The following is a 27,997-nucleotide window of genomic DNA, read 5'->3' as shown; positions in this document are numbered from 1 at the left end:
CCGATGTTCATAATACTTGTAAGTGCTTAGTGAATACTGTGTGGTTCATTTGTTGATGTTTTTAACCTTTAACTGCTTAATAAATGTTATATGAGGAATTTAATTGTTTCAAAACAGTGAAATTGGTATGATGATCAGTATTATAATGTGTTACCTGAGTTCTTTTTTTAGTAAAGAAAGTCAAAACTGGCCAGATTTGTTACTTATATTATTATTTTTCTTCTTCTGATAGAGTCCAATTTATTTGCTGTAGCTGATATTATTTCTTCTCATGATATTTTGGTCCTGTCAAAATGTAGAGAAATGGGTGCGATGGGTGGATGACCTCAGTTTTTTTCAAAATCCTGGCTGTGGCCCTGGCTCAAAACGATGTGAAATGGATTACAATTTGAGTGTAGTCATTACACATTGAATAAAATGGACCCCTCGAAGAGCTTAACATGCGTAAAGTGAATCACTGAAGAGGGAAAAGAGACTTGGACCCTGGTTCCAGCCCTCGGACCGTCTCTGGCTGGAGATATCGCTTAGTCACCGTGGTTCACCGGGAGAAGCAGCGCCTCCCTGTGTACACACCGATTGGTTGGTGATCTTGACGGGCTCGCCTTCTCCACAGACCGTCTCCAGTCCAGGGCGGGGCTGACTCTCCGCCAAACTGAATTAGGCTACAACCGGCAGAAGAAAACTTACCCCGGGTCGATCCATGGAGCAGTGTGGGAATGCTGTATCCGTAGGTGGGAATCAGAGAACCGGACGGGCAGCCACATTTCGGCCACATCACCCCGGACTGCCTCTGCTGCTGGTGTGAGCAAGAGTGACCGGAACCGAAGACCACGGCACCGGGCTCGGCGTGAAAACATCTGCGGGGTGGAAGAAGAAGAAGGAGAAGAAGAAGAAGAAGGAGAAGAAGCGCGTTTATTCCTGCGCCGCTATCAGGATGATGTGACACATCAACTCGTCTGCTGCCTGGGGAAAAGATCTGTGAAACCGGATTTTATTTTCCTTTCACTGCTGGAGATCATCTGAGCTGCTCGACAGAAGGGTAAGTTGTGTCATTATATCATGACTCCCTTCTGCGGTCGCCCATACGGAAGGCAGCCGCCGGGAGGAAGCGCTCACGCGTCGTGATCGAGAGGACACACACACACACGCACACACACACACACACACACACACGGGCTGATACTGAATTACTGGTCGATCGGTCGACATGGGAGCCCTTCACACCATACACACAGCACTATTTAGGTGACAGGGTGCTGTGCTATATGCGCTGCTTGGAGTGAGAGTTTTCATAGTGAAAGTAGGCTATTTAAAGTACTCATGTAGTATTAATGGATCTACCTTTAGGCCCAGTAACCTTTTTTAAAAAGTGTTAAACACCCTGCACATTCAAGGGATGCTGGAGTGGATTTAATGAGGTGTGAAATGAGCCTCATGTCTAAAATGAGACCTAGGCAGTGAAGCTTAATTTCCTTTCTTTTCCTTCCTTTCCTTTTCTTCTTCTTCTTCTTCTTTTTATTTTACTGAAACTTCCATTGAAACCTCACTGTGTGAGCCAAAGGCTTGATGGAGCATCATGTGGCTGGAGGCGGATGAAAGATGGCTCGACCTGAATGTAATGACCAAAGACTGTCGGGCACATACACGACAAGGCTGCTGAACAATCACGCAACACATCATGCATAAAGTCACACCATGACCTCACACATCTTTGTCATCCTCCTCCCACACCTCCTCCACCTTCTCTTGGTCATCATCAGCATCACCATCATCTTCCTCACAGGCGGTCATGAACGTGTGTGCATGTTTTTTTGTGAACCAACGAAATATCATCATCGCAGTTCGGCTGTGGAATAAAAGACTTCACAGTTCACAATGAAATTGTGGGTAAGAAAAGCGGCGAAGCGCTTTTGTGCTTCTCACATCACCTCTCCACACTCGACCCCTTTGATCCTGACAGCATTTCTTCTTTAGGTCTTTGTTTTCTTGTGCGTTGTGGTGTTCATGAGGCAGTGATTCAAAGTGACTCACGGCAGACAGTCACAAAGGGCCACAAATTCCACAAAATCATACGCGTGGAGGGGCCACCTCAACGTCTAGAATTTGACTCATCGGAGGTTAAAGGCTCCGGGATGGAAGCTCGCATCTTAACAAACTGCAAACTTGTTGACATCGGAAAGGTTACGCGCTGCAATGTCCTACAATACCTGGGCAGACTGAAGTGAAACCGTAGACGTACTGTATTAGAAACTGCTGAGTTATTTTGGCAGACAGGACATAGGAGCACATGGCCTGGTTTGTGTGCCCAGTGTTCCTGAAACCGTATCACATGGAGGGGAGGGGGGAGATCATGGCTCCGGGTGATGTAATCACACCGATAAAGCCGGGCCCTGATGTGTGATAGTGGCAGTCATGCTCATCCTCTGTATCTGCTCCAACTGCACCCCAGAGACAATATTACCAATGTGTGTGTGTGTGTGTCTTTGGATGTTTATGTGGGTGCATGTGGGTACGTGATACTCGTAGGGGGCTAGGAGTAGCACTGCTGAGGCAGGTGGACTGTCCAGGCTGGCCTGTGTTGACTGGCTGGTATGTGAGATTTTTCAGGGGGCTGCTGAGGGGGCCACACCGTAGTCATGCCTGCATGACTCATGGCGCGGTATCTGTCTGTCTGTCAGTCTTGCCAAGTGCACACAGTCCTGTACAACTGCTACACGGTGTTGCCTTCAAAAGAGCTACAGAGTAGGAATTTACGCTCAGTGGTTATGCAACACCTTTATTCATTGACATTCTCCAATTGAAATGTCTTTCCATACATCTCAAAGCGTGCATTACTACGCCAGCGCCATGGTGATGCTTTTCATGTGGCCTAATCGCTTCAAGATGATGCATTCACAAGCAGGACACAGTTTTTTTTTTTCCAGATCAAGCTCTCTTTGTAGATTTGATGCACTGCTGATAGGATGACGTCTTCAGGACTACAAAGCAGTGATACGTTTCCAGGAAGGAGCCCCCTGAAATAGGGGTGTACTTCGCTGTGATTGTTGGTCATTTTCTTCAGTGTCTGGACGGAGGTCTCTCTGAGATTCAGATAAAATGAGCGTCACTTGGCTGAACGCTCCCATGTGTGCAAAACACATGCTTCTCTAAATAACCACAGGCTGTATCGATGGCAAACATCTGTATCACGAGTCAAAACTTTGTAGACGTAAGAGTCCTGTTTACCCCACGGCCTGAATTTGACCTTTTATTACTGATGTAGAAAATTTGCTCTGATCATATTTTTAAAGTGATCTAGCATACTGCATTAAAGATGTACTGCGCAACATTTCTGCATTAAAATGTCTGAAACAACAAGACCTTTGTCATTTTGTTGAGTTGTGTACTTAAATGAACTCCAACAATATTCAAACCAAGAGAAATCCATAAAGTTATTTACGGTAATTACAATTTATTTGGCCATCTATGGCTACAACTTCTGGGAGAGAGTCAGAGAGTGGCGTATAAATCTATAAAAATTCACTTGGCCTTGAACAACTGTGAATCTCCCAGCTCTCATGATCACATGCTAACTATGTCTTTTGTTTTGATTTTGAGACCCTTGGCAGCAGAAATGACATAGTGTACATGTAGTCGACATATATTTTTAGTCCACTTTATCAATTTCTGCCATCTAGGATAATGTTATAATTCTTCAGGCTTGTCATTTCACACATTCACACATTCTTTTAAACCCTGGCAGGATGCTGATTTTTCCATAACGCTCCCTGAAGCAGATTTATAAATCCACACTGTAAAACAATATCTCTTAATATTCAGTATTCTGTATCTATTGTGTCAATATATCACAACACAAGACACCATATTCTTTTTTTCTGTTGGCTGCATCTTTACACCACAGGGAATCATCATAGAAGTTTTGTGAATTGTTTTATGTTTTTCAAAATTTTAGCTCAAAATGCTTTGTATCATTAGGGTCTTAATTTGAATTTAAAAATGTATCTCTGCAGGTTTAAACAGCGCTTATCTACTCATTTTAAGCTTGCAGTGATTAAGCTACTCACTGTGAGTGTGTAGTGTTGAAGAGGTTATTAATATCATGCAGCATTTGTAAAAGCGTGATGAATATAAGTACTACAGAGCCGAGTTATATTTTTCTCAGAGACTGTCATGTCTCTGTTTCCACAGCAGGCGTCTGCTTTGTGTATAAGCTGCTACAGTGAAGATTGTCTCCTGTGTTGATTTGGGAATGCGGGGCAGGGCTGCAGTATCTGGAGAGGTCAAACATGTTAACCGACTTGTTCTGCTACTTTAGAGACAATGGACATGCGTTTCTGCCAAATATCTGTTACAACTGTTTCCACTGCTGAGCTCAAATAGACATTAGCTTTTAAAGCATGTCAGGTACGGTCTTACAGGGGATTGATGGTGAGAGAGCCCACAGGCAGTGTTTGATCATCAGGTCCTCCGTGGTGCACGCTCAGCGCATACCTTTTTGACTTTGATGTCGTTACGGTTTTGACTAAGTTGTCAGGAGCAGGAAGAGTCCTTTTTCTCACGTGTCAATTAATGTGGTATATGTGGAAAAACAGAAACCGAGTTGTGTCTCCAGTGAGTGCAAGCAAATACATTCTGCCTCATTATCGTATATATTTGTGGTGGTGCATTGAATTGAATTACACTAGAAGTGTGGCGTTTGTTACTTGTACAGATCATCATCCTATGACTGCTTGTTTGTCTTTTGGGAAACACAGTACAGCGAGTATTGCGTGGTCTCAGTGCACTTCCCCTGTTCACGGTTTGGCTGTGTGACTCACAGCCGTTGCGTTCAATTGTTCCCGTCCCATGACATCTTGGCGGTGGCATGATGCAGCGGCAGCCATGACGGTGAAGTCAGTTGTGATGTAATGCTGTAATGCAGCAGCAGGGCTATTTCAGATCTGAGCCTCCAAGGCCTGCGTCTGCCAGCATGTCACCCAGCCCTTCTCTCAGTCAGCACCTCATATGTCATGATCCAGACAGCCATACATGAACCGGCATTCACAGAATTTACTAGAAACCTTTGCTGCACAGGTTTGCAGAAAAGTCAGAGGCGTAACTAAATTGAAAATATAGGTTGCCATGAATTGTTTTCATAGTTATTTGGTTAAGGCCAACATTAGGCAGCAGCAGAGATGAAAACATCTAATTTGGAGTTGGTAGTTACAGGGTGTTTTCTTTCCCTGCAGCTTGTGTTCTCACTGACATGGTGTCTGAGGCTGGTTGACCTCACGACAGAACTCATTTTCAGGGCTGTGGGAATGCTGTGTGTGTTTTCTCAGAAGGCTGGCACTTATAGACCAGCAGCAATGGTTCCTTGAACTTTGATCTTCCTCTTGGAGTGTGAGGAGCTCTCGGAGGGCGTTTCCACAGATAAACCAATAAATATCTTTCCTCTACCTGGTGCCTCGAGACAAAAATATATTTGCCAGGTGTGTTGCAATTGCGTACTTTTACCCATGTGAATTCTCTTGACAGAGAGTTCTGTTTCAAAGCATACGCAAGGTCACAAGTCATAAGTAAAACTCGATGGAAAAGTTGCAAAAAATGAATGCAGTCTCCTTGTTTGAAATAGAGTTATTTTTGTGCATTACTGCTTATTTTTCATGTAAGAAGTTCATTAAAACGCAGTGCATGTTATGCTAGTGGAAGAAATGCACCAGTTTAGTTACATTTCCACAATCTGGCAACCCAAATGGTATCGTTGATGGATAATTTAAATCATAAACCCATTGGTTACAACATTTAAAGGACTGCATGATTCCAAAATAAAAAAGTATTTTTTTCTCTTACCTGTTCTTCTGTTTATCCATGTATACTGTTTTCGTGTGAGTTGCTGAGCTTTGGAGATATCGGCCATAGAGATGTCAGCATTATCTTGAATATAGCAGAACAAGATGGCGCTTGGCTTGTGGCACTCAAATCGGCAAAGAAACAAAAACACATTTGAAAAACTCAACAGCATGGTCTTGTTCCAGAAATCGTGACATACGTACTCATATAAATTCATGTAGAAACCATTTTCTTTCCGGAAAGGAAGTGTGCATCTTCTTACGGACAAGAGGCTTACTTATCAAAATAGCTAACGTCACAGTTCAGCCGAGGAGGATGCAATTAACGTTTACATCCCACACTGTCAAGAGCACAGGCCAGTCATCCATCCTATCTGGTGCACAGTAATACTGTCTTGTTCTGTAAAAAGAAAATAGTTCCTGCATGAAACTTCTCTTAACACAATCTGTGGATTACCTTCAGTAACCAGGTCACGATCTCTGGAAAAAGACATCACTCTTGAGTTTTTGTATTGCACTTCTTTTTGGCCCACTGATCTGCACAAGTCGAGTACCATCCAGTCCCTTCACATTCGAGAGAAGGGAGACATCTCTTCGACTGATATCTCCAAAATTTAGCAACTCACACCAAACGATCTAGATGAATACACCTAGGTAAGAGGACATACATGTGTTTATGATTCTGGATCATGATTTATTACAGAAGAGCTGGAAATACCAGATGTTAATATTCAAAACACACCCACATATTTTTTGTTTTGTGGTTTACTAATCCACATTGGAGACTGTAGTGCAATGCATGCACCACAGGCCTCAAGTGCTGTAATTACAGCACTGTGTTGTGTCTGTTTACTTTTTCTTAGATCATTTTAAGACCAGAGGACCAACTCAAGGAACACCCTGACTGATACAGTATCCCAGCACAGTCGCATGAGAGTGCAGTTTTAAATAGGATAGCCTTCCCCCAGCCCCCCTTCACTCCTCCCCCTGCCCCTCTATCTTTGGCACAGTCAGTCGTCATACCCGGAGGCTGTGAATCCTCATTGTGTACCAGACTGCTGAAGTCAAGTTGACTGCTCCCTGAATGGAACGGCGCACACACACAGTTATATCTGGACAGTTTCAACAGTCCCACCAACATCACATACCATGCACTAAACTCACTCCAGCAGCTTTCCCAGAAATGAGGGTGTGTTTTGGACTCCTCTGTGACTTGTGTTTTACTGGCCTTTTTCGGAAGAGGTGGATCTAAGCGAGTTTGGTTGTTATTTTCTTTCGACTGACTATTTAAGTGTTGCGCTGAGAGGTCACTGAAGTGTGCCCATGGAACGTCACCTATTATATTTTTTACACAAATAGATTTTGGTTAATCTGTTGGAATGCGTTTGTCAGTCAGATGGACTGACGTGGCATCAAGCCAGCCGCCGTTGGCAAATGTGAACAAATACCTGATCCTTTAACTCTCGACTTTCCTTTTCTACTGCTGCCGCTTCTCTTCACACTCGTGCCAACTTTCCTTCCATTTGCCAGTTGACACAGCGCTTGTAATGCGGCGTGCCAGGGAAAATCATGTAAAGCCTCTCATTTATGGTGCCCAGTTGATCACGCCCAGTTAGAGTGAAGGCATCACGCTCAAAGCCTAATATGTGGTGAAGCATATTCACACAGGATGGGGCAAAAACACACATGAGCAGTTATGAAAATCAACACTAATATATTCCTGGAGGCTGTCAGGGGTTGTACTGCGACTGTGTTAGTTTCACTTCTCTTGTCTGAATTAGACATTCTGTCTCCTCATTTCCTGATTATTTGTAGCGCCATGACGATATTTGCTTGTTGTCAAACCGTGAACTGACCAAGGACGTGTCCCTAGACGTGTGCTCTATGACCTGGTGGGGAGAACTGACTTTATTTCCATGGACAAAGAGTCTGTGTGTTTTCTTCAGCTAAGTCAGGACTGAGAAGGCCTCCCCCTCACTGGGCTTGTGTCTGTCCCAGAGGACCTGACCCAGCCTTCCCAGTTTTCCTGTGCCTTTGTCGGGTGTTTTCCACAGATCTTTTGGCCCAGCTGCACAGCTTCATTCTTCCTCCTTCCTCCCCATCATTTTTGCTTTTATACCTCCCTGATCCCAGTGCGGAGACCTTGGTTTAGCCTCTGGGTGCTCCCTTGGATGTCCCCTCACTTCGCCAGAGTGGCCTATAGCAGAGTCGATATTATTAGCTGGTAAATGCATAAATCTTGTTTTGTGAGGTTTTGATTGTTTTGATCACTGATATATTCAGGAGTGGACTTTTACTCCTGTGAAAATAAGCCTCTGTCTCTGGGGAAGTAAACACAAAGTGGAATTACACTGAAAACAGAAATCTGTTCTGAACTTGAATCTGAAATATTCTGTAGTTTAGACAAATTATTATCATTAGACAAATTAAATTGTAAGATGCTCCCTGAATAAGTGCAGCTGATGCAACTATTCTAAATTTAGTGCTATTTAAGCCACGTGTGCTTGTACACGTAAGTAACACATCTGTGGATCTGGGAATGTTCTTCATTATCTGAAAGAACTGTCTTTGAATACCAGTCATAGAAATGGCACCGCCTTGATGGATGACTCTCCCTTGTTTTGACACAGAGACCCAAATCTCACCTTTCATTTATCTGAGTCATTGCACTACAATGTATGGTGTTCACAGCCTCTGCCAAAATGTATTGTGACTCACATTTGTGTCCCATCCACACTGTCTGAGTGACAGTCAGACACACGGATTTCTCCAAATGTCAAAAACTATATCCGAAACACACTTGTTTTTTTTTAATTTAATGTTATTCCTTTTTCACACAGTAGTTTGAGGGTGTGTTGTAGTCGATGTTTGTGGGACTGATGTTTGTGCTCTTCCCACTGCTTGCCGCGATGGGAACTAGAACACATACTGCAGCTGTGAATAAGCACTTATCTGTTGGTCAGAATGCTTTATCTTTCATAAGTCATGCCCAGCCAGACACATTTTGTGTGTGTAAGACTCATTTTACTGGTCGCTCTCTGCCTCTTCTGCTTCTCTTTCATCCACATATTTGCCTGTGTTAGAGATGAAGGAGATTCAAACATCAGAGCTGTATTAAAATGACCTAGTTGTTGTGTGTGAAACAAAAACGGTTTCCCCTCCCTCCAATCCAGACCGCAACCTGAAGGCTGTATAGGTCTCTAAAGTTGTTGCCACTGCAAAAATGAAATAAAACCCTCCTACCTGTGACAATCATGTCTGTACCTTCATCCAAAACGCTTTATGTGACAGTGATGTGCAACGTGAAATGTGTTTTGCTGCAGAAGGAAGCTGCTGGCCTCAATTGATATTCCCTGTCCTTCACTTGACTTACCTCAGGCTGTGCACACTGACACATACACACTGCCCACTGATGGACACGCATGCACAGTGCACACCCACGCACATGTGTGCGTTTGTACATATATTCACAGCCTGCAGTGGCGAAAATCGATGCAGTCAATAATCTGTACTCTGGGCTGTTACAGGTCTGCAAGTCGTTCAGGGAGACATTTTCTGAAATTGCACGTGAAGGTTGCATCCATCAGAGGCATTTTAGTTATTTCAGCAAGTGTATGACATGAAATATTTGAAAGATTGAATGGGTAAAAGCCTTAATTAGACCTTGCTCTCAAGGTTGAGCCAATCTGCAGTAAAATTATAGAGACTTTGAATAGTAAAATAGAGGACATTTTTAGTATTATATTGAATGCAAGATATCCTGGATTCATGACTAGTGAATGTAAGCTGTCTCTTATTCATGCCATGGTATGCACATTTATAAATGTTGGATGTGTTTTTATGACCCATATGTTTTTATCTCACATCCTTGATATGGGTGTTCCTCCTCTCTTGTTGATACAGGTGACTTTAGTTTGCTTTCAGAGAAATTAAGCAACATTTAGCACCAGATGAAGACATTATTTTTAAGGGAAAAGAAATCAACAGTCTAATTTATTGGTAATTTATATTTTTCTCCTAAAAAGTCACGTTTCAAATCCAGAGCACTGAAGGCTTTATATTAACTGTAATCATGACTGATATATTGGTTTGATTTTGATCAAAAGTGAATTAGAAGTGTTTTGGAAAAGCCGTTAAAATTGCCTTTTTTTAATGAATTTATTCAGAATTCAGTTTAACCAATCGCTCCTTATCGTCTTTGAAAATCTCTTTAAGCGACAACTCGGAGGCTGTGTTTAGAAAGCTCTGTGAAATGAAAGACAAGAAAGCCTCCATTCTCTCCTCTACTGGAATCCATGCTAATATGGCTAATTCCCATTGTCCCATTGCTACAGGCCACACTTCATCTGCTCTCCTCAATAGACGTGTCAGCTTCGATGTCACAGTACGCTGCGATCTCACTCTCTGACCGCTCTGCACCAGGCAGGAGTGGGCGACAGGCCTGAATCCAACAGAGGCTTATTATTTTCTGCATACAGCGACGTATGCTTTGGCTTGGCCAGGGAAGGGATGTGTATGTTTACGTGTGCGGTGTGGATGTGTTCCTGTGCATGTGAGCAAGTGTATGTTGTTTCCGTGGCTGTGTGGACCGGATGCTGAGAATGTGCCTGGCCTGCAGTGTGTTTCCTGCCTTGGTTTGCACGTCTCCCCCTCCTCAGCTCTGCACTTCCTTCCCTCCCGCACTCCTCGGTAAAATAAGCAGTAACCTGACCGCCTTCCATGCTGGTGGTCTTCAACAGAGGATATGAGATGACAGAGCTGATGGCTCTCCTTTGTGAAGTTATTTTTAACCCTGTTGATTGATTAGATCACAAAGATAAACCTAAACAGTTGTGATTGTAACATGACGCTGTGTGCTGTGTTTGAATTGAATGAGCTTACTAGGGTGATAGCCGTCATCCATTAATCATACATGCAATATACCCAATATGATGTCTTTGCTAAACCATAATGGAGTTACCTCGTCTTGTGCCTGACCCTGAGTAATTATTTCAGCTGGGAATTTGCTTAGTGGGCCAGTTCCATTGATAGAGGAATTGTAAGTTCAGCCTGCTTTTGCTTTTTTTTTTTTACCACGATCAGGCTGCACAATGACCGTTGTTCAGTCCTGTCCGCATCAGGCAGCACAATGCAGCCTTTTGAAAGGCTTGATTCAGGCTGATATCATGCTGGAAACTATTTAGATGGGGATCACATGTTGTTAGGGCATGCTCTTTCTGAGATTCTCCTCTTACTCACTTAACGAGAGAATGTCAAACCTCCCGTAAACAATGAGTGGCTTGTTTGCAGTCTCAGGACACATTTGGGAGGACTGGGCGCCACACGGAAGATGGCTTACCTCCCATCGTTGTCTAAAGTGTTTTCTTCAAGTAAGCCACATGTCTTAAGATGTGTCAAACCAGTGCAGCTCATGGGTTGAGAGTGACAATATAACCTTGTCAGGAAGTCCCTTCTCATCGATCTCCTGATTATATCTGGTGAGCAGTAAAAATAGAGATCACTGACACGACCGTCTTTGACAGGGGCTGTCAAATCAGACCGAATTGTTCATCGGTTTCATCTGGTTCGACAGCTCTAATTTGAAAATGGAATGTTGAAATATAAGTACTTCCATGCTGTGGAAAAGACCTGTTGAACATATTGGAAAAGATGTGTGAGTCTTATGCAACAGGGCTTTTTAAAAAACATTTTTATCCAATTACATAATTACGTTATCATTTACTACTTGTAATAAGCAGTCTAAATCTAATTGCGTCTCATTCCTCTCAACCCTGTGAGCAGAATAAACTATAGTATTATAAATTAGGCATGCCAGTTCGGCAATGAACTGACCAGATGTGCTGCTGGTTTTAAACATCCACCACATCTTTCTGTTTGCCTCTGACATAAGGTCAGGCCCTCTGGAGTATTATAGTGTTGTTGAATTTCATTAACTGTCGTGCACATGCTCTCTTTGCCCCAGAGTGAAGTTGCACAGTGGGTTTGCTGATTTTTTTTCCCACTCTGTGGTAGGCATTGAGTTTCCTTGTAGGGTACAGCTGGAGATAAAGTAAGTTAAGATAAGCTTCTACGGCAAACAAAGAGGTTTCAGGTCTGGCAGCTGGAGTCCCAGCCTAAAACAAACTGCTTATCAACTGCTTTATTCCAAAGTGGTGAAGGCCACTTCACTGTGGGCAGGTTCCACAGGGTGTTACCAGATCTAACTGAAGTGGTCATGGAGAATACACGCAGCTTTGTTGTTATTGTTGAAAACTATATCTAGTTTTCTTGGCCTGTGAGATTTATATAGCCCACACACAGGGAGTTTTTACTGTCAGCTCCTTCCTGATGATTAGAGAAACAAACAGTGGACTGAGGCAGATATGCTAAGTGAGCCTTATTTTTCCACTGATGTGAAGAAAGGTCTTCGCTATCGGTTGTGAGCTGAACCAGGCACGTTAACAACCCTGAGAACAGAGGCGCTTTAGCTGAGCGGCCTCTCATGTGTGTGCAGCAGCTCCAGTGGGATGCATGCAGTAAATAATTCACCTATGCAGAATGACTAAATAATTAAACTGCTGAATTAGCCACCCATGTAATAATGTTTCACCTGTACCGCAATAAGAGAGAAAAGTTTGTGCTGAGCAGTGCTGATATTCAACTAGCTGATACTGTGTTCATAAACTCACAGAGATTAAAGTAATGGTATATCTTGGTTTCTGTGTTCTCTTAACACGTCTCTCCTTCCCTCATATTGATTTCCTCTGCAGGATATTACTGCACGCAGGACGGCTGGGTCCTGTGCTGATAAAATAACAAAGTGCAATTTTCTAGGACCAACAATACGCTGTATAAGGCTGACAATATCTAAGGCTTTGTTGAGGAAGACGAAAGGCAGGGCAGGCAGTACGATGGTGAAAACAGATATTGCCTCTGGTGGTCATTTCTTGCACAGAGATAGCCGCATCCAGTTCTATTAAACTAGTTTGATGTGCACAGCTTCTGAAGGGTCTAGTCATGTTTTTCTTTTGACAGAAAACAGCCCACTGCTCAGAGATCTGGAGCAGGATGTTTTTTATGTTGCCGTTTCATCCAGACGAACATTTGCAGTTGAGATCTATAAATACACCACACGCACGTAGCCCACTGTTAGGAGGCCATTTTTACTCTCATGAGCTATTCATATCTCTGGCACTCAATCCTGTCATTTAGTAAACACTGTTATGACAGTGAGGGAGTCTGGCAGTGGACCCGCTACAAATCTGTCGCTCCAGTCTGAAACCGCTGAGACTAAAAGGTTAAGTCTCCATTGTAAAATCCCACCAAGTGCTGACAGCCTGAGTTAAAGATCTGTGGAAAACATTGGAAAAGTCATTGAGCTGCTCCACCCGTCTTGGCTCGGTCTGTCAGCCATGCCCACCCTCGCACCACCCACCTTGCAAGTCACAGCAGCCCCACCCGCTCACCGTGCCTGCCCCTCGGCTAGCTGTGACACTTGATCGCAGGGTCAGCTGCGATGGGTATTTCTGCTGTGTGTGTTTTAATGTCGTAAGGAGCGGTTTGATGTGACAGCCTGTCACATGTCACTAGGGTCAATTCAGATAACTGCAGCTTTACTGGCACTCAGTTGCACTTCACTCTACTGCAACTGTCCTAAGTATTTTTTCTCTGAGGCGTTAATGCCGGACTGTGGACCACAGATCAATTTCGTATTTGTTGCGAAAGAAATTGTGAGTGGAATCCATGTGTTAAAGTCACATTGTTTGTAGAATCAAGAGCTCTGATACATTCTCCCTTGTTTATATCATACATATAAATCATCTTCCACGACTGGTTAAGTGACCTGGCATTAATGTCTGCAGTACATGTTTATTTTAGTGCTTTTTGTCTGTGTTCTGTTTCTATTCTCCTCACAGAAGCTCTGTAGTTTTGCTTGCTTCTTAATTGTCCCGTGCAGTGTGCTATGTAAAGATCAAAAGTGAGTTCTGCAATTAATGCACAGATGGGCCTCAGATGCCTGCAGGAGCTACACAAGGTGCATGCCTGCAGTGTTACTGAGTGCAAAAGATTTATGTTTAGTTCGTCTGTCAGGGTGAATTGCCAGATCCGTTGCGTCTTCATATTGTTTTCCACATGCCTCCACCCAACCACGAGAATGACTGTGTGGTCACGAGTTTCTGCTCACCATTACGAAATCCCATTTATGGGAACAACAGCTACTGTATATTGAAGTTGATTTCAGAATGTCAACATCAAGTGTGTCTGATCTAGATGACACTTCATTTGATGCCTGATTTGCTTTTTATGGTGTCATATATTAAAAAGAGCCTTTACCTAGAGGGTTTCTGTGCTGTATAAGTGAGAGAATAACTTCGGCAAAGTGACATGCCTGAATAGCCTAGTTTCCCTCCATTGTTTCCAGTCAGGCATTGCCTCCAGCATGGAATGAAACATAAGGAACAATGGATAGTAGGAGCATTTATAGTGAATGACTAACCGTGACATCATGAGGAAGACTAAACATACACTGTTTGTACCGTTCGGTTGTAAGTGAGACAGTAGCCTGTTAATGATCTGGAACCTGCTTAGACTCCACAGAAGGAGAGCAACATCACTCGATATTGACGAGATTGCTAGTGTGTGAGTAAAAAAGATTATTTGTAGCAGGCAGGAAGAGAAAAGGGATGAAAGAGGGAAAGGAGGAACAAAGGCCTGAGGACAGGAAGTGCTGCAGCTCTCAAGAATGAGGCATCTGGACATTTTTCACCACCCAGATTAATGCGGTCATCCATTATGGTGCCTGCCCGTGTATGTTAGGTGACAGTTGCTCCTGTGTGCTGTCCACCCTGGCTCTATAATCTCTGCCGGGAGCAGGCTACCTGGCCAACCAACTGAGCCTCTGTCAGCCTCAGTGACACAGCTCTGTCTGCCACCCTGTGTGGCTGCAGCGAGCCTGCCTCCTGTAGAGTAGCACATAGCAGCAGAGTACACACAGTACCCGGAAACCAGCCAGCTCCTGTCCATAATGGTTAGACTTCATGTGGTTTCCTTCTCTGCCATTTCAGCTTGGTTCACTTTCAGCCAGAGATTGTGAGGAATGTGGATATGGCATGCTCTGAGAGTAGAAACGGCCCCGGCAAGAGAAGATTTAGAGAATGTGAAAATATTTCCCAAGACTATCCCAGAAATGTTCAAATTCATAAATTACTTTTTGAAAACAGGTGATATGGTGGAGTCGTGTTCGCTTTGCAGATAATATGTGGTTGGTTCAAAAAGCTCTGTGTCCATCATTTCTCTTCATGTAAATAGCGAATAGGGACATTTTAAACAAGATATCTGCAGAAAGTGAATCCAATATAAAAGAGGACATGGCCAGGTTACTATTTTATTCATGATGAATGTGAAACAGGAGGGCAATGCTCTCTCTCAAGCACATATTTGAGGCAGAAGAGAGGTTTGAGAAAGCTGGTTAGGTTGAACGCAATGAACAAGCCCAAAATGAATCAGTAGCATGCTCCCACCCTCACTTTTCTTTATTTTCTCTGCCTTGAGTGTGCTGAAAGTGGCTTTTAGAGCTCCATCCACTGAGCCGACCAGTCTTCTGTATGACTTTAAGCATCACCTGTGACAGCTGGGCCTCTGTTGTCATAAGCCAGTGCCTTTCTTTGCATGACTGGAGACCATTAAACCAAGGGATTATATTAAATAATGGCATGGAAAACTTCAGTCAGCTTCAGTGTGTATGTTGAACGTGTAACAATGGATTGCAGCTTTCGAGACAGAGAGAAGGAGTGCTAGTTATGCCTGTCAACCCCGCTCATCATGGCCCGCTGGACATCTCTGCACCTGGAGAGACGTCAGCCTATCCTCTGTGTTTTGTCCTCCTGTCTGTCTTACTCTGCCTAATGGAGAGAATAAGTGGTCTGAAGAGGCATTTTCAGCCCCAGAATTAAAAACAACATACAGGCTTGTCCTGGGTCCCGTGATTGAGTAGGAAGTGTTAGATTTGCACAAGCACCAAACGACGGCAGGAAGCCAGTTTTACAAGGCGCAGTGTAAAGTTACGGGTGTGGGCGTTTTCCCTCTTCAGATGTGGGTCTTGAAGTCAAAACAAATCTTTTTGGGAAACAAGATTAAATCACGATGGTCTAAAGAATGTGGACCTCAAATCAGCGCTGGGAATGTAAACACTGTGGGAAACTATTGCACGTTTCGAATTGTTGCTGTGCAACATCTCAACCAGAAAAAACCACAATCACCTTGAGATTAAGATAAGAAATTGTGGTGCCTTGGCTAATTAGTTAATCTGGTTCGATGTACTGGTATAGTGTGGCCTCACTAAGCCAATGCCTTACAGCTGATTTTCTTTAACCATCGAACTTGACCATGAACAGATAAAATGCACTGTCAAGGGAGGACTAATCCTCCAGCCTGGATAATTGCCAAAGACTGAATTCAATCAAGTCTCCTTCCCCCAAGGATATCTGTGCTTCTGAAAGACTTCCTGCTTATGAAAACCTGTCCTTCTCAGACAGGGATCAGCCTTGAGTTCTTCCTGCTCTGTGCAGTGATTTCTAATTGTCACTCGATAGAGAAATGACTGACGTTTTCACTGCTCCCTCACAGTGCAAAATGAGTTGGTGGCTGTCGTAGCCGTGCTTGCGTCTGAGCGGCGACTATGCCAACTGTTCCAGCTTCATGACGCCTGAGACACGAGTCGCAGGCCCATGCCAGTTTGCTGCCATGTTGACTTTGGAGGAGGACAAGAGAGAAAGAGGGAGACGGACTACCGAGGCACTTGGCTTGACTGTGTGTCTGTCTGACGTTGGAGGTTTACCTTGGGCTTTGACCAACAGCCCACTGATGAACAGGCTAATGGAAAATCATAGTAAAAGCTGCATTAATGAATCATCTTTTGCTTGCATCTTCTGTAAGACTGCTTTCACATGTCTGTTTTGAAGTGTGTTTGGCATGATTAGAACATTTTTGCAACTGTGTGAGGTACAAATGTGTAATGTCTTTGGTCCCACTGTCTTTTATTTAAAGCTGTCAGATATTTTGGCCACATTCTCACTTAATTCACATAGTTTTTTCTTTTTTTAGGTTGTCTGTGTGGGTTTAATCTGGCTAGCAAGTAGAAAGCAGGCATTAAAAAAAACAATGAAGCAGTAATTGCCTGTTAATGGCAATCACTCACACTGAGACCACATGCAAGTAGGACAGAAAAGAGAGTGAGGCAGTAGGAAAAAGCCTCAAGCAGGAGGAAAAGTGCAGTGTAGGAATAATTAGAGTTTTTAGTATGCTGCCACCCATCCCTCCTTCTTTCTCTGAAGGCAGAGCAGCTTCGGCATCAACATTCATGGAAACACAGTTAGAGCAGGAGGAGCCAAAGCTTAAGCAATCAAACAATGTTTAGCATGGAGGAAAATTAGGTTCCCCTGCTGCCTGCTTTGAGTTCAGTCCCAGTGTGTTCCAATCTGCAACCCTGAAGCCCCTCCCTTCGCCGATCTGCTCTATATCAGGAGCCCTGCTGTTTGAACTAATGGCGAAAGTAATTAAATGTCGGGTGTTCTGGCCCGGGGCAAGAGAGAGGACTGTTGTGCACAATCAGAGATACTGGTGTCAGATTTGCATTTCCCTGATGTTAGTAGCTGGTCCATAAGAGACACAGAGTCTGTGGTGATTTGTCACAAAGCATTTGAAGGCACTTTGCAGACTTTCTTTAGCAATTCAAAAAGAGTCACACTGTCGTGTCCTCTCACTCTGCTCACTGGTACTCATCCGCCCGCCCCTCTCTGTTTCCCACACTCTGGAGCCTCTGACTCTGCACCAGCCAGCTTTGGTCCAGTCTGCCTTGCTAATCTCGTATCACAGCTCAGACAATGTCAGTGGAGGTCATACAACATTCAATGTTAAATCCAAATACGTGCGGAATGCCAAAACTTTCCAGGCTGAGGGTGAAAGATATATGAAACTCGACTACAACAACTTGCAATTAATGCAAATGACTATTTTATAAAAATCTCATCTAGTTTTCCTGCCTCTTGTAACACTCTCAATACTTTCATTGTGGCAGGAATGCATCTTGTGTGAAAGAAACTATACCAGTGTCCTTCTGTGAACTGGTGAATAGAGAAATACCTGACAAGAACTAGACTGTGTTTAAATATTAACACCTTGGTGATGACCCCCGCTGCCCTCAGTCTGAGGCTTTGCTTCCGTCTCTGCTGAGATCCACTGACAGCACTTCCCATCATCACTTGGGCTAAAACAGAAGCCTGTGGTGCGTTAAAAGGGCAATGCGAAGCAGATGTGGTCACTAGAGGCCATGGACTTTTTTCAAGGAGCTGGAGCTGTAACAGGAGACGTGAGGACATGACCTGTTGTGACTGCTTAAAGCTCAAAGCCCCTGATGTGACAACAAGAATGAGTGTGTATCAATGCCATCTTTAGAGGCATTTAAACTAAGTGAGACTCTTAAATAGCAATAACCTAAGGATGGGAAAGGCATTTTCCAAATTAATCTGGTTTTGTAACAGCTCCGTAACTGAGGAGACACCCTTTTTCGCAAGTTTGCACATTTGTGCTTTGCAGAAAGGCAGTTATTATTTAGTTAGGTCCTCTTGTCTGCAGAAGGAAGAATTGCCTTAATCAAAAATGAATTCCTGACTATGCATACACACATTTTTGCTGGATAATACTCGATCGTTTGAAGTGCAAATGATGGCTGTGTACTGTGAAGGGCTAAAAGAGTTGAGTTTTACCATGGGAATTAAGAAAATGACAGGAAATGAACCACCAGGCCCAGAGAAGTGAGGTTAGGCAGTGGGACAATAAAATACAAGGCTGGTGATAACAAGGCTGCAGCTACAGAGGGGCTCTCTGATGGTGAGGTTTATTGTGCACCTCCCTGGGCCCACAGGCCTCGTCATGGGAATGCATACATAGTCATTAGACTCTTATAGATGTCTGCTGGAAGGATATCAACTTTTAGCCACAAACAGGGATTAAGTTTGACTTCAGCTGTAGAATTAAGGGATTCGTTTTAAGGCTGTGAGCCTCCTCACTCTCCAGCACAAATATTTATTGCCACTTTTAATGGCCCTGTGAACAATTTTGGTCTGTTCTCCGTGGTTTCTGCTTTGCTGTCTAATGAATAGAAATATGTAAACGGTAATGCTTGAATCAAATAAGGGCCCTTAGCACCCTCTTGTGAAACAATTTCACAGCACAAAGTCATTGTGGCCATTACTGTGTGTTTTAAGCTGCAAACAATACCCTGAGGTTTTGACGATGTTTTTTAATGGGAGTTACTTAAGAGTATATGTGGTTAATTGAGACTTTTTTTAATAACAGCGTCTTCTCCTTCTCTTTCTGTGCAGCTGGCAGGCCTGGGGTGGGACAGAGAACATGGCTGAACCACGGCGGGAGAGCACCAGCAGCCTGCAGAGGAAGAAACCTCCCTGGCTCAGACTGGACATTCCCACAACTCAGATGTCACTGGACGAGCCTCCCACTTTTGTTCAGGTGTTCTTTCTTGCAAAGTCCCACCCTCCTTATTGTCATTTAGTTTTATTATTTTTGTCGTGACTTGTGCTGACACTTTTCATATGCCTTCTTACTCATGTAGCCGGTGAAGAGGCAGGGGTTCCTGCGCAGTATCAGCATGCCAGTGGAGACCTCTCACCTCCAGTCGCCACCCCGAGACCTCTTTGACACCCGGCGGCCTGTCTTACAACGCCAGTCATCCATCACTCAGACCATAAAGAGGTAAAGGCCGTTTGCAACATAGCGCTGAATTTTTACATAGACATCTTGATGTGTGACGCCTCTTTTACAGAGATGCATGCAAATATGGTTATTTTTTTGCTTTTGTTTTTTTTTATTTTTTATTTTTACATCTGACAGACTACAGTATGTGTCTCAAGGTTGCAGATTATGGAATTAAATGCTATGTAATACAAGCAGCACATGCTTATATAAGAGTCATGAGTTAAACTGAGGATGTTGGCAACCCGTGCCTTCCTGCTTACCTTACCTTTTTCCTAGTTGCATGTCTGTTTCTTGTTAAAAATCTTGATGTCATCTGCCTGGAAATAACTTTCCTAATGTTGTGAGTCTTAACCTAACCGTCTGCTTTGCTTTCTCTGCATGGTGTCCGCTACAGCACTGTCTAGATGCACTTTTCCTTCTCACTGCCTGTTGTTGTCTTTTTTCTCTTTCCTTCTTCTCCTCCTTTCCGTTTCTTCTCATCACCTTCCGGCCCTGCTCTGCCTGGTCACAGCAGCAGAAAGGTGCGCTTTGAGCGGATTAACACGGTGCCCATTAAGGGGCAGCGGGCTGCTCGTCGCAGCACCAGGAAACACCACTCGCTCTCAAGAACCCTGCTCAGGTACGGCAGGACAGGAAGTCCCGCACATGACTGCAAGTGTTAGAGTCTGGTGTCAAATGTGTATATATACTTATTTACTATGAGGAAATAAGTGAGACGCTGACGTCGGTAGAAAGACGAAACAAAGACTTCTCCAAAATAAGGTCAGCACTGCGTCTTCATATTCTGATACTTTTAGTTAATTTCTGAATGTTTTAAATAAGAATTCTTACACATCGCCCCTTTTCTGTTCACATTGAAAGTGTCACATATGAAGCACATGTCACAAGATTCACAAGAATTGTTTTTGTTTCCTGCTCAGTCACTGGCAGTTACAGATGTGTGTCATTGCCACAAAGACTTCTTTTTAGATGAGTCAGAAGAGGACCTGAAACTAAAAGCATTTTCCTGTTACCAGTTCCTGTGTATTTAGAGTTACAGTAATGACCCAGCTGGGCAGCGGGAGGGGCCACACATTTCCCCAAACATCTGTGAAACAGCGTTCATCACAATAAGTTGTTGCCTCCGAGTGGTACTTGTTAGTGAGTCAGTGTTTTTTTAAAGGCTGACATGCTGGGTCCTATGGCTTCTTAAGTGGATACTGATTAGATATGTCTGGATCATATCTATGTTCAACCATAATCATATGAAAGTAGGTTAGCGAGGGCATGTCTACTGCTGCAAAGACAGACATACATACTCTAGAATATAAGCTAATCATGTCACGACATATAGCACAGAGCAGAAGAACAGGCAACCAGCAAACCCTATTCGCTGAGAGAAAGAGCGAGCTGAGCTAACTAGAAATGGATTTTAACCGAACTTCACTGAACACACACTCTGCAGCTGGTAATTAGTGTAGAAACAGCCTGAACTTTCCTTTGAAGAATGTTTCCACTTCCACTTCCTGCCCTTAGGGTGCAATAACATTGTTTGCTCTGGTACTTATTAGGCTTCGACTTCAACAACGTGATTGCTTGTATATTCATCAAGGTTTGGTGGAATGGGCCCATGTGGGAAGTGGAGTAGGACACAATTAAAACCTCCGAAAAATCCCTCTCTCTCTGTGTGAATTGGATTTGCTTTCTGCGTCCGTCAATTAGGATTAGGAAAATGTGAAGAAGTTGGATTTTATTTGCGGCATTAAAACTCCAGTAATCTTTCTCTTGCTCTCCCGTTCTTTGAACATTGACTCTCAGTCAGAGTGTGTGTGTGTGTGTGTGTGTGTGTGTGTGTGTGTGTGTGTGGGTGGGTGTGTACCTGGCTACCAGTCTTTTCCCACAGTGTCTGGACATAAACATGCCCGGGCTTGTTCGCTCTACCTGTCCTATTACTTTCAGTAGCTAGGACACTTTTTTTTTTTACATCCACAGAAATGTGGTCTTATCAGTGCTACACATGTTTGCCCACCCACTCTTCCATGTGCACGCCTCTTAAGAGGATCTTCATGAGTGTCTCTGTATCTATAGCATTAAATCTGTCTGTACGAAATGAAGCAGGTGTTTCGTGGCTCAGAGCTGAAAGGTCAGTGTGGTTTGTGGTGTTAGGGGAACAGCGGACTGGTTTGGGGTCAGCAAGGACGGCGATGCTACCCAGAAATGGCAGAGAAAGAGCCTGCGCCACTGCAGCCTGCGCTATGGAAAGCTGAAACCACAGGTGATCCGAGAGATGGATCTGCCCAGCCAGGACAACATCTCGTTAACCAGCACTGAGACCCCACCTCCTCTCTATGTCCCCTCCTCACAGCATGGCATGCAAAAGGTAAAGGAGTGTCTGAGTGGCTTTCCTGTTCCTGTTGAATCCATATTTATGTAATGAAAATATATCATGCAGATGGTGGAGATTCATGTGCTTTAAATTGGAAAATGATCTTGGCACACAGGTGCATCTTGACCAAATAATCTCCTTACGTTAGCCCGTCTCTTGTGTTAAATCTCTCTATATTAAGACGTGAAATGTCTGAGGTAAAACATGGCCTCCTCATATTATTTGGCTCTTTCTAACTACCACTTGTTGAACCCACTGATCTCCAGATTGTGGACCCGTTGGCGCGAGGACGAGCCTTTCGAATGGTGGAGGAGGTGGATGGCTACAGCGTGCCTCAGACCCCCATCACCCCCGGAGCCGCCTCTCTTTGCTCTTTCACCAGCTCCCGCTCAGGTCTCAACCGACTGCCTCGCCGACGGAAGAGGGAGTCTGTGGCAAAGATGAGCTTCAGGGCCGCAGCAGCGCTCGTCAAGGTGAGCTAGAGGGACAAAACCCACCGACAGGTGAAAGACTAAAGCGTAAAATGCATGCAATAGTTGAAGATAACTGTACCGAATTGTTTGTCTACGTGTTTGTTTCTGCACTTTGTATTTGATTTTATAATGTATTTATATATTACCAGTTGTGATGGAAAATTTCACCACTGTGAATACATATTATGTTTCTGTGTGTGTGTTTCTCAGGGGCGCTCATTAAGGGAGAGCACTCTAAGACGGGCCCAAAGACGCAGTTTCACCCCCGCCAGCTTCATGGAGGAGGACATGGTTGACTTTCCTGATGAACTGGACACATCTTTCTTTGCCAGAGTACGACAAAAAAAACAGCAGTGTTTGTCGCTATTATGTATCCATATTTTGTTATTTTTTTTAAACTCTTGACATTACGACTTTTTGATCCTCTAATCACTGTTCTTTTTTCACTATGGTCTTTCTAGGATATTCTGATGCAGGAGGAATTGTCCACGTATGCTGACGAGGTGTTTGAGTCTCCATCTGAGGCGGCCATGAAAGATGCAGAGCCCAGCGGCAAGAACGATGAGACGGAGCTGACAGGCAGTGCCCTAGATAAGACAGAGCTGGAGAGAAGTCACCTCATGCTGTAAGTTACTAGACTGTGGCCGCAGGGATTCAGGCTGCACTGATAACACCATTTTTTAAAAATAATGATTCACACTCATTCATGTTACCTGTAAGAAGGGGTGGGCTGGCAATTTTAGATCTTGAAGGAGTCGTGGTGATTGACATATTTAATGGGCTTCTACTTCTGTTTCCATATTTTACATAACCTCATTGACTAGCAGCCCTGCACTACTTGACCAAACCTATAGACGCATTGTAAATAATGCCGTGTGAGGCGCTTGTGCCAAAGTATCTTTAATTGTATATTGAGATTCAAAGGTGCAAATGGATGCATTCATAGCTATTTGAAGTCTATTTTGCAGTCTACAAGGCAAACATTAGAAAAAGAGATGTGAGATTAGTTTTTCTAAGCTCTGTTGATACCAGTCTGATACGAATATGAATATTATCTAGTCTCAATCAAGAGTATAAAGTCTATTTCAGAACTCCCAGATAATGAACGACATGATGAAGAAATTCATTCCCCCTTTTCTCTCCTGTGTTAACTCTCCCAGACCTCTGGAGCGAGGGTGGCGCAAAGCCAAAGAAGGAACTCCAGGACCACCAAAGGTGCCCTTGCGGCAGGAGGTTGTGAGCGTTACCGGGCAGCGGCGTGGTCAGCGCATCGTTGTACCTGTCAAGAAGCTTTTTGCCCGAGAGAAGAGGCCGTATGGATTGGGCATGGTAGGAAAGCTCACAAACCGCACCTACCGCAAGCGCATTGACAGCTACGTCAAGAGGCAGATAGAGGACATGGATGACCATAGGTACTACATATCCCCACATCCGACTAATGAGCGCTTTTTCTCTGCTTCTTGACACTGATGGATGCTGACCGCTGCTTTTCTTTTATTGAACTGCATACTCTCTGTGTCCTCTAGGCCTTTTTTTACATACTGGATCACCTTTGTTCATTTACTCATCACCATCCTGGCTGTATGCATCTATGGTATTGCGCCAGTGGGTTTCTCCCAGCATGAAACGGTTGATTCTGTAAGTAACAGCTGAATGATAACATTCCGTCTCATTACGACTCATTTAAGATTAATTATCCTCCTTTTATTTAGGTTTTAAGAAACAAAGGTGTGTATGAAAATGTCAAGTTTGTACAGCAAGAGAACTTCTGGATCGGGCCGGGTTCGGTAAGCACGCTTCTCTTGATGATGTTTCAAAAATAATACAAGTAATAATCGTGTGGAAATATTTTGAAATAAAGCATTTTTTGATTTTCCCTTCTACCGATGGTTAGGAATCTCTGATCCACTTGGGGGCCAAATACTCTCCATGCATGCGGCAGGACAAGCAGGTGCATGAGCTTATCAGGGAAAAGAGAGCTATCGAGCGCAACTCTGCCTGCTGTGTGCGGAACGATCGCTCTGGCTGTGTCCAAACCTCAGAGGAGGAGTGCTCGGTCAGTAAACAACTCCAGTCATTTTTATTTGTGTTCCTTGACGTTTAAAAATTCAACGACAGATAGAAGCCGTGGGCAGTCGTGACCCCATCTGTTTTATTATGGTTTTATTTCTAGAGTACTCTAGCTGTGTGGGTGAAGTGGCCGAGGCATTCCAGCACGCCGCAGTTAAATGGTAACGACAGACAGTACGGCTCTGTGTGTCATCAGGACCCCAGGTGAGATATTATGGTAAAGGTCATCCATTTCAAAGTGCTCTATATAAATATGCTGATGCCTATAAATATAGTGTTTTTTATCGTTTGTGTCATTACAGGATATGTCTAGAGCCTGCGTCAGTATCACCTCATGAATGGCCTGATGACATCACAAAGTGGCCAGTGAGTACAGGAAAACCCTCTCTGGTATTTAGACATAAAATGCTAACGCTATCAAAAACTTAAAAAAAAATCTTTTTTCTGGGTTTTAGGTTTGTACCAGGTACAACACAGGGAACCACACCAACCTGCCTCACATAGACTGTACCATCACAGGCCGACCCTGCTGCATTGGAACCAAAGGGAGGTGAGAAGAGCCTTCAAATGATCCTGTGACAAACATTTATCCTGGACACATTATGTATCACTACTTTATTTATTTTATTGATTCGCTAATTGGTACTTTTTTTTTGTTGTTTTTTTTCTCCAAGGTGTGAAATCACATCCCGAGAATATTGTGACTTCATGAAGGGCTACTTTCATGAGGAGGCAACGCTCTGCTCTCAAGTAAGGAACTTTGTCCTTATTGATACAAATAACACATTTTAACTTCTCATAAGGAAAAAGGAGAGATACTGTTTCATAAAAAAATATAAAATGTTTGCTGTTGCTATTTTAATCGTGTGTCCCATTCTGTTTATTTCCTAAATACGAAAATAGATAAAGTGAGAGCTCATCCAATATTTTCCATGTTGGGAATTTGTAGAATATGTCTTTATTTGCATTTCATCTGTGATCTTTGATCGTTAATTGCACATCAATAATATTTTTCCTTTCCTATCTTTTTTTCAGGTGCACTGCATGGATGATGTATGCGGCCTGTTGCCTTTCCTCAATCCTGAGATCCCAGATCAGTTTTACAGGCTCTGGCTCTCACTTTTCCTGCATGCTGGGTGAGTCCAAGCTGTCAGGACCATAGAAAGTAGTTTTGCTCATTCTAAGATTTACCTGATACTGACAAAAGGGAAAAAGGATGTATTTGATTAAAATCTGATTTAATATCTGCCAATAGATCCCCCAAACTCTACACAGTGGACCTTTAAAGTAAAAGAAAAAAAGACACGATAGTAGAAAATGAAAGCAAATCTAACCAGAAGCACAATTTAGCAGATAAAGTCAGTCTATGAATTTCAAAAGAGCAGAAAGACAGCTTTATCTCTTACACTAGATCAGTGTTTTCAAGGACACTACACACCAGCGGTGAGGACAAAGATGATTAAAAGATCAGAATCAGAGTCCGGTTTATCGGCCCAATATGTTTGGCACACACAGGTATAAGGAAATTGATCTCAGTCGTCAGTAGCTCTTATTGTACTCACAGTCCCATCACAACAACACGAACGCACAGCAAGATAAGGAGACATTCAGCAAGTATGTAAGAGACTGATATAAAAAGACAAACAATAAGCAACAGAACAAAAAAGCATGCAATGGCTAAAGGTGAGGTTATTGGTTGTTAACTGTATGCATGCAGAAATGCAGTAGTGTATAGCGGTGCAGGTAATAGTCGATCGGTAGTTCAATAAAAACCACACGTGATGGCTAAATGTACATCACTTGCTATCGGTGGTAAATGGAAAAGTATTTTACTGAAGTGCTTAAACGTTCCTGTGATAGAAGTCAGTCAGTCAGCTCAGAGAGTTGACCTCACAGTTAAGAGGAGCAGTGCTCGTGCTTCATCGTCATGCTGTCTGTTATCCGTCTCCAGGGTAATTAAACAAAGTGCCCTCGCTACACGAACTCATTAAGCTTCAATGAGATAGAGACTGATTTTGTTGATGGGCAAAGTATTTCGGGCTGTTGAGGGGTTTGCCTCTTCTCCGCGGGGGGAATTACGTCCGCCACACGTGCAGCTTTTCACTCGCATACGCACACATATGTCACATTGCACACACATGAGCAGTTTGTTCCTTTCTGTCCTCCCAGGATCCTTCACTGCCTGGTGTCGGTGGCTTTCCAGATGACCATCCTGAGGGACTTGGAGAAACTGGCGGGCTGGCTGCGCATCTCAATCATTTACATCCTCAGTGGCATCACTGGCAACTTAGCTTCAGCCATCTTCCTGCCCTACAGAGCAGAGGTGATCACCAGTCACGGACACTCATGAAATATCACTGCAGAAATATAACAGCGTATTAATGAGTCATACAATGTTTTATAAATGTTTAACGTGCAGTTTTGGAGGCTTACGTCCATCTCTCTCTGTAACAGGTGGGGCCAGCCGGCTCTCAGTTTGGGATCCTGGCCTGCCTGTTTGTGGAGTTGTTTCAGAGCTGGCAGATCCTTGCACAGCCCTGGAGGGCCTTCACCAAGCTGCTGTGTGTGGTGCTCTTTCTCTTTGCCTTTGGGCTGTTGCCCTGGATCGACAATTTTGCCCACATATGTGGCTTCATCTCTGGCTTCTTCCTGTCCTTCGCCTTTTTACCGTACATCAGCTTCGGCCGCATGGACCTGTACCGCAAACGCTGTCAGATCATCGTCTTCCTGCTGGTGTTTGTCGGGCTCTTTTCAGGCCTTGTGGTGCTCTTCTATGTCTACCCAATTAAGTGTGATTGGTGCGAGTTGCTCACGTGCATCCCCTTCACGGACAAATTCTGCGAGAAGTACGACCTCAACGCCCACCTCCACTGAAGTGTCACCAGTGCGAGCGCAGCAGGAGGGCATCAGGTCAAAAGACGTGGACTGACGGACGATATCAGCCAGTCTGTGTCTCCACTCTGCCCCTGTGTGACTGTCCCCTTCTCTGTGAACGATGACAATATACTTTGTGTTTTTTTTACTCTGTCTGTATGAATACCTATGCCACTCATCTTAAGGACTTCCTTTAATCACCTCCCTGTTCACCGGCAGTCATTGTCACTCCTACACTGTCAAGTGAAACAAAGGTATGGCACTTCTGAACCTCATCAAAGCTCCCAGCTGCCCTTTACATGTGAGGAGGGAATTAGAGAAGCCAGCGCTGGTACAGAGAGAAGGATTTTTTTACATTCACACTCCAGACAAAGGTTTTATTATTATTATTCAGGCAACCTCATACAGAAGCAGGGACAAAAATCAAATGTTGATACCTTTGGTGCCTTGTTGATAAATGTACCAACTACTGCCATATTTTTGTTACATTATGCTGAGCACTCGAATGTTTTCTTTTATTTGTTTATTGCTTCTCAAGAAGTGATGATTGTTTTAAACATGGTAGTGTTTTAGCTACCTGTCTACCCACATGTAACTGAAAACAACAGTAAAAAAAAATCTACAAATTTAAA

General features: G+C 43.6%; 1 protein-coding gene across 4 annotated transcripts; it reads left to right on the top strand.

Moving 5' to 3' along the window:
* The first annotated feature begins 571 nt into the window (after positions 1-571).
* rhbdf1a (rhomboid 5 homolog 1a (Drosophila)) lies at positions 572-27,997 on the top strand. Of its 4 annotated transcripts, none has more exons than XM_037089600.1 (19): positions 572-1,039; positions 19,193-19,337; positions 19,441-19,580; positions 20,098-20,202; positions 21,729-21,942; positions 22,215-22,421; positions 22,632-22,754; positions 22,883-23,046; positions 23,582-23,833; positions 23,948-24,059; positions 24,134-24,208; positions 24,316-24,477; positions 24,595-24,695; positions 24,794-24,857; positions 24,947-25,041; positions 25,166-25,241; positions 25,527-25,627; positions 26,661-26,814; positions 26,946-27,997. In XM_037089600.1, exons 2-19 carry the CDS (start codon positions 19,221-19,223, stop codon positions 27,363-27,365), a joined length of 2,682 nt encoding a protein of 893 aa, XP_036945495.1. In that variant the 5' UTR covers positions 572-1,039; positions 19,193-19,220; the 3' UTR covers positions 27,366-27,997. The 4 variants fall into 4 exon arrangements, with proteins under 4 accessions (XP_036945495.1, XP_036945494.1, XP_036945496.1 ...); XM_037089599.1 differs by having other exon boundaries at positions 573-1,039; positions 20,095-20,202; XM_037089601.1 differs by lacking the exon at positions 20,098-20,202 and having other exon boundaries at positions 582-1,039.

This window comes from Acanthopagrus latus, chromosome 23 (genome assembly GCF_904848185.1).
Source record: "Acanthopagrus latus isolate v.2019 chromosome 23, fAcaLat1.1, whole genome shotgun sequence".
In the NCBI taxonomy this organism is placed as follows: domain Eukaryota; kingdom Metazoa; phylum Chordata; class Actinopteri; order Spariformes; family Sparidae; genus Acanthopagrus; species Acanthopagrus latus.
This window is presented reverse-complemented; position numbering and strand designations above follow the sequence as displayed.

Bases quoted from the DNA above. Each gene is read 5' to 3' on its own strand.
- rhbdf1a (XM_037089599.1), top strand. From the start codon at position 19,221: ATGGCTGAACCACGGCGGGAGAGCACCAGCAGCCTGCAGAGGAAGAAA. The intron at 23,834-23,947 runs GTACTACATATC...TGTGTCCTCTAG, and splicing joins GAGGACATGGATGACCATAG to GCCTTTTTTTACATACTGGA. The intron at 25,628-26,660 runs GTGAGTCCAAGC...CTGTCCTCCCAG, and splicing joins TCACTTTTCCTGCATGCTGG to GATCCTTCACTGCCTGGTGT.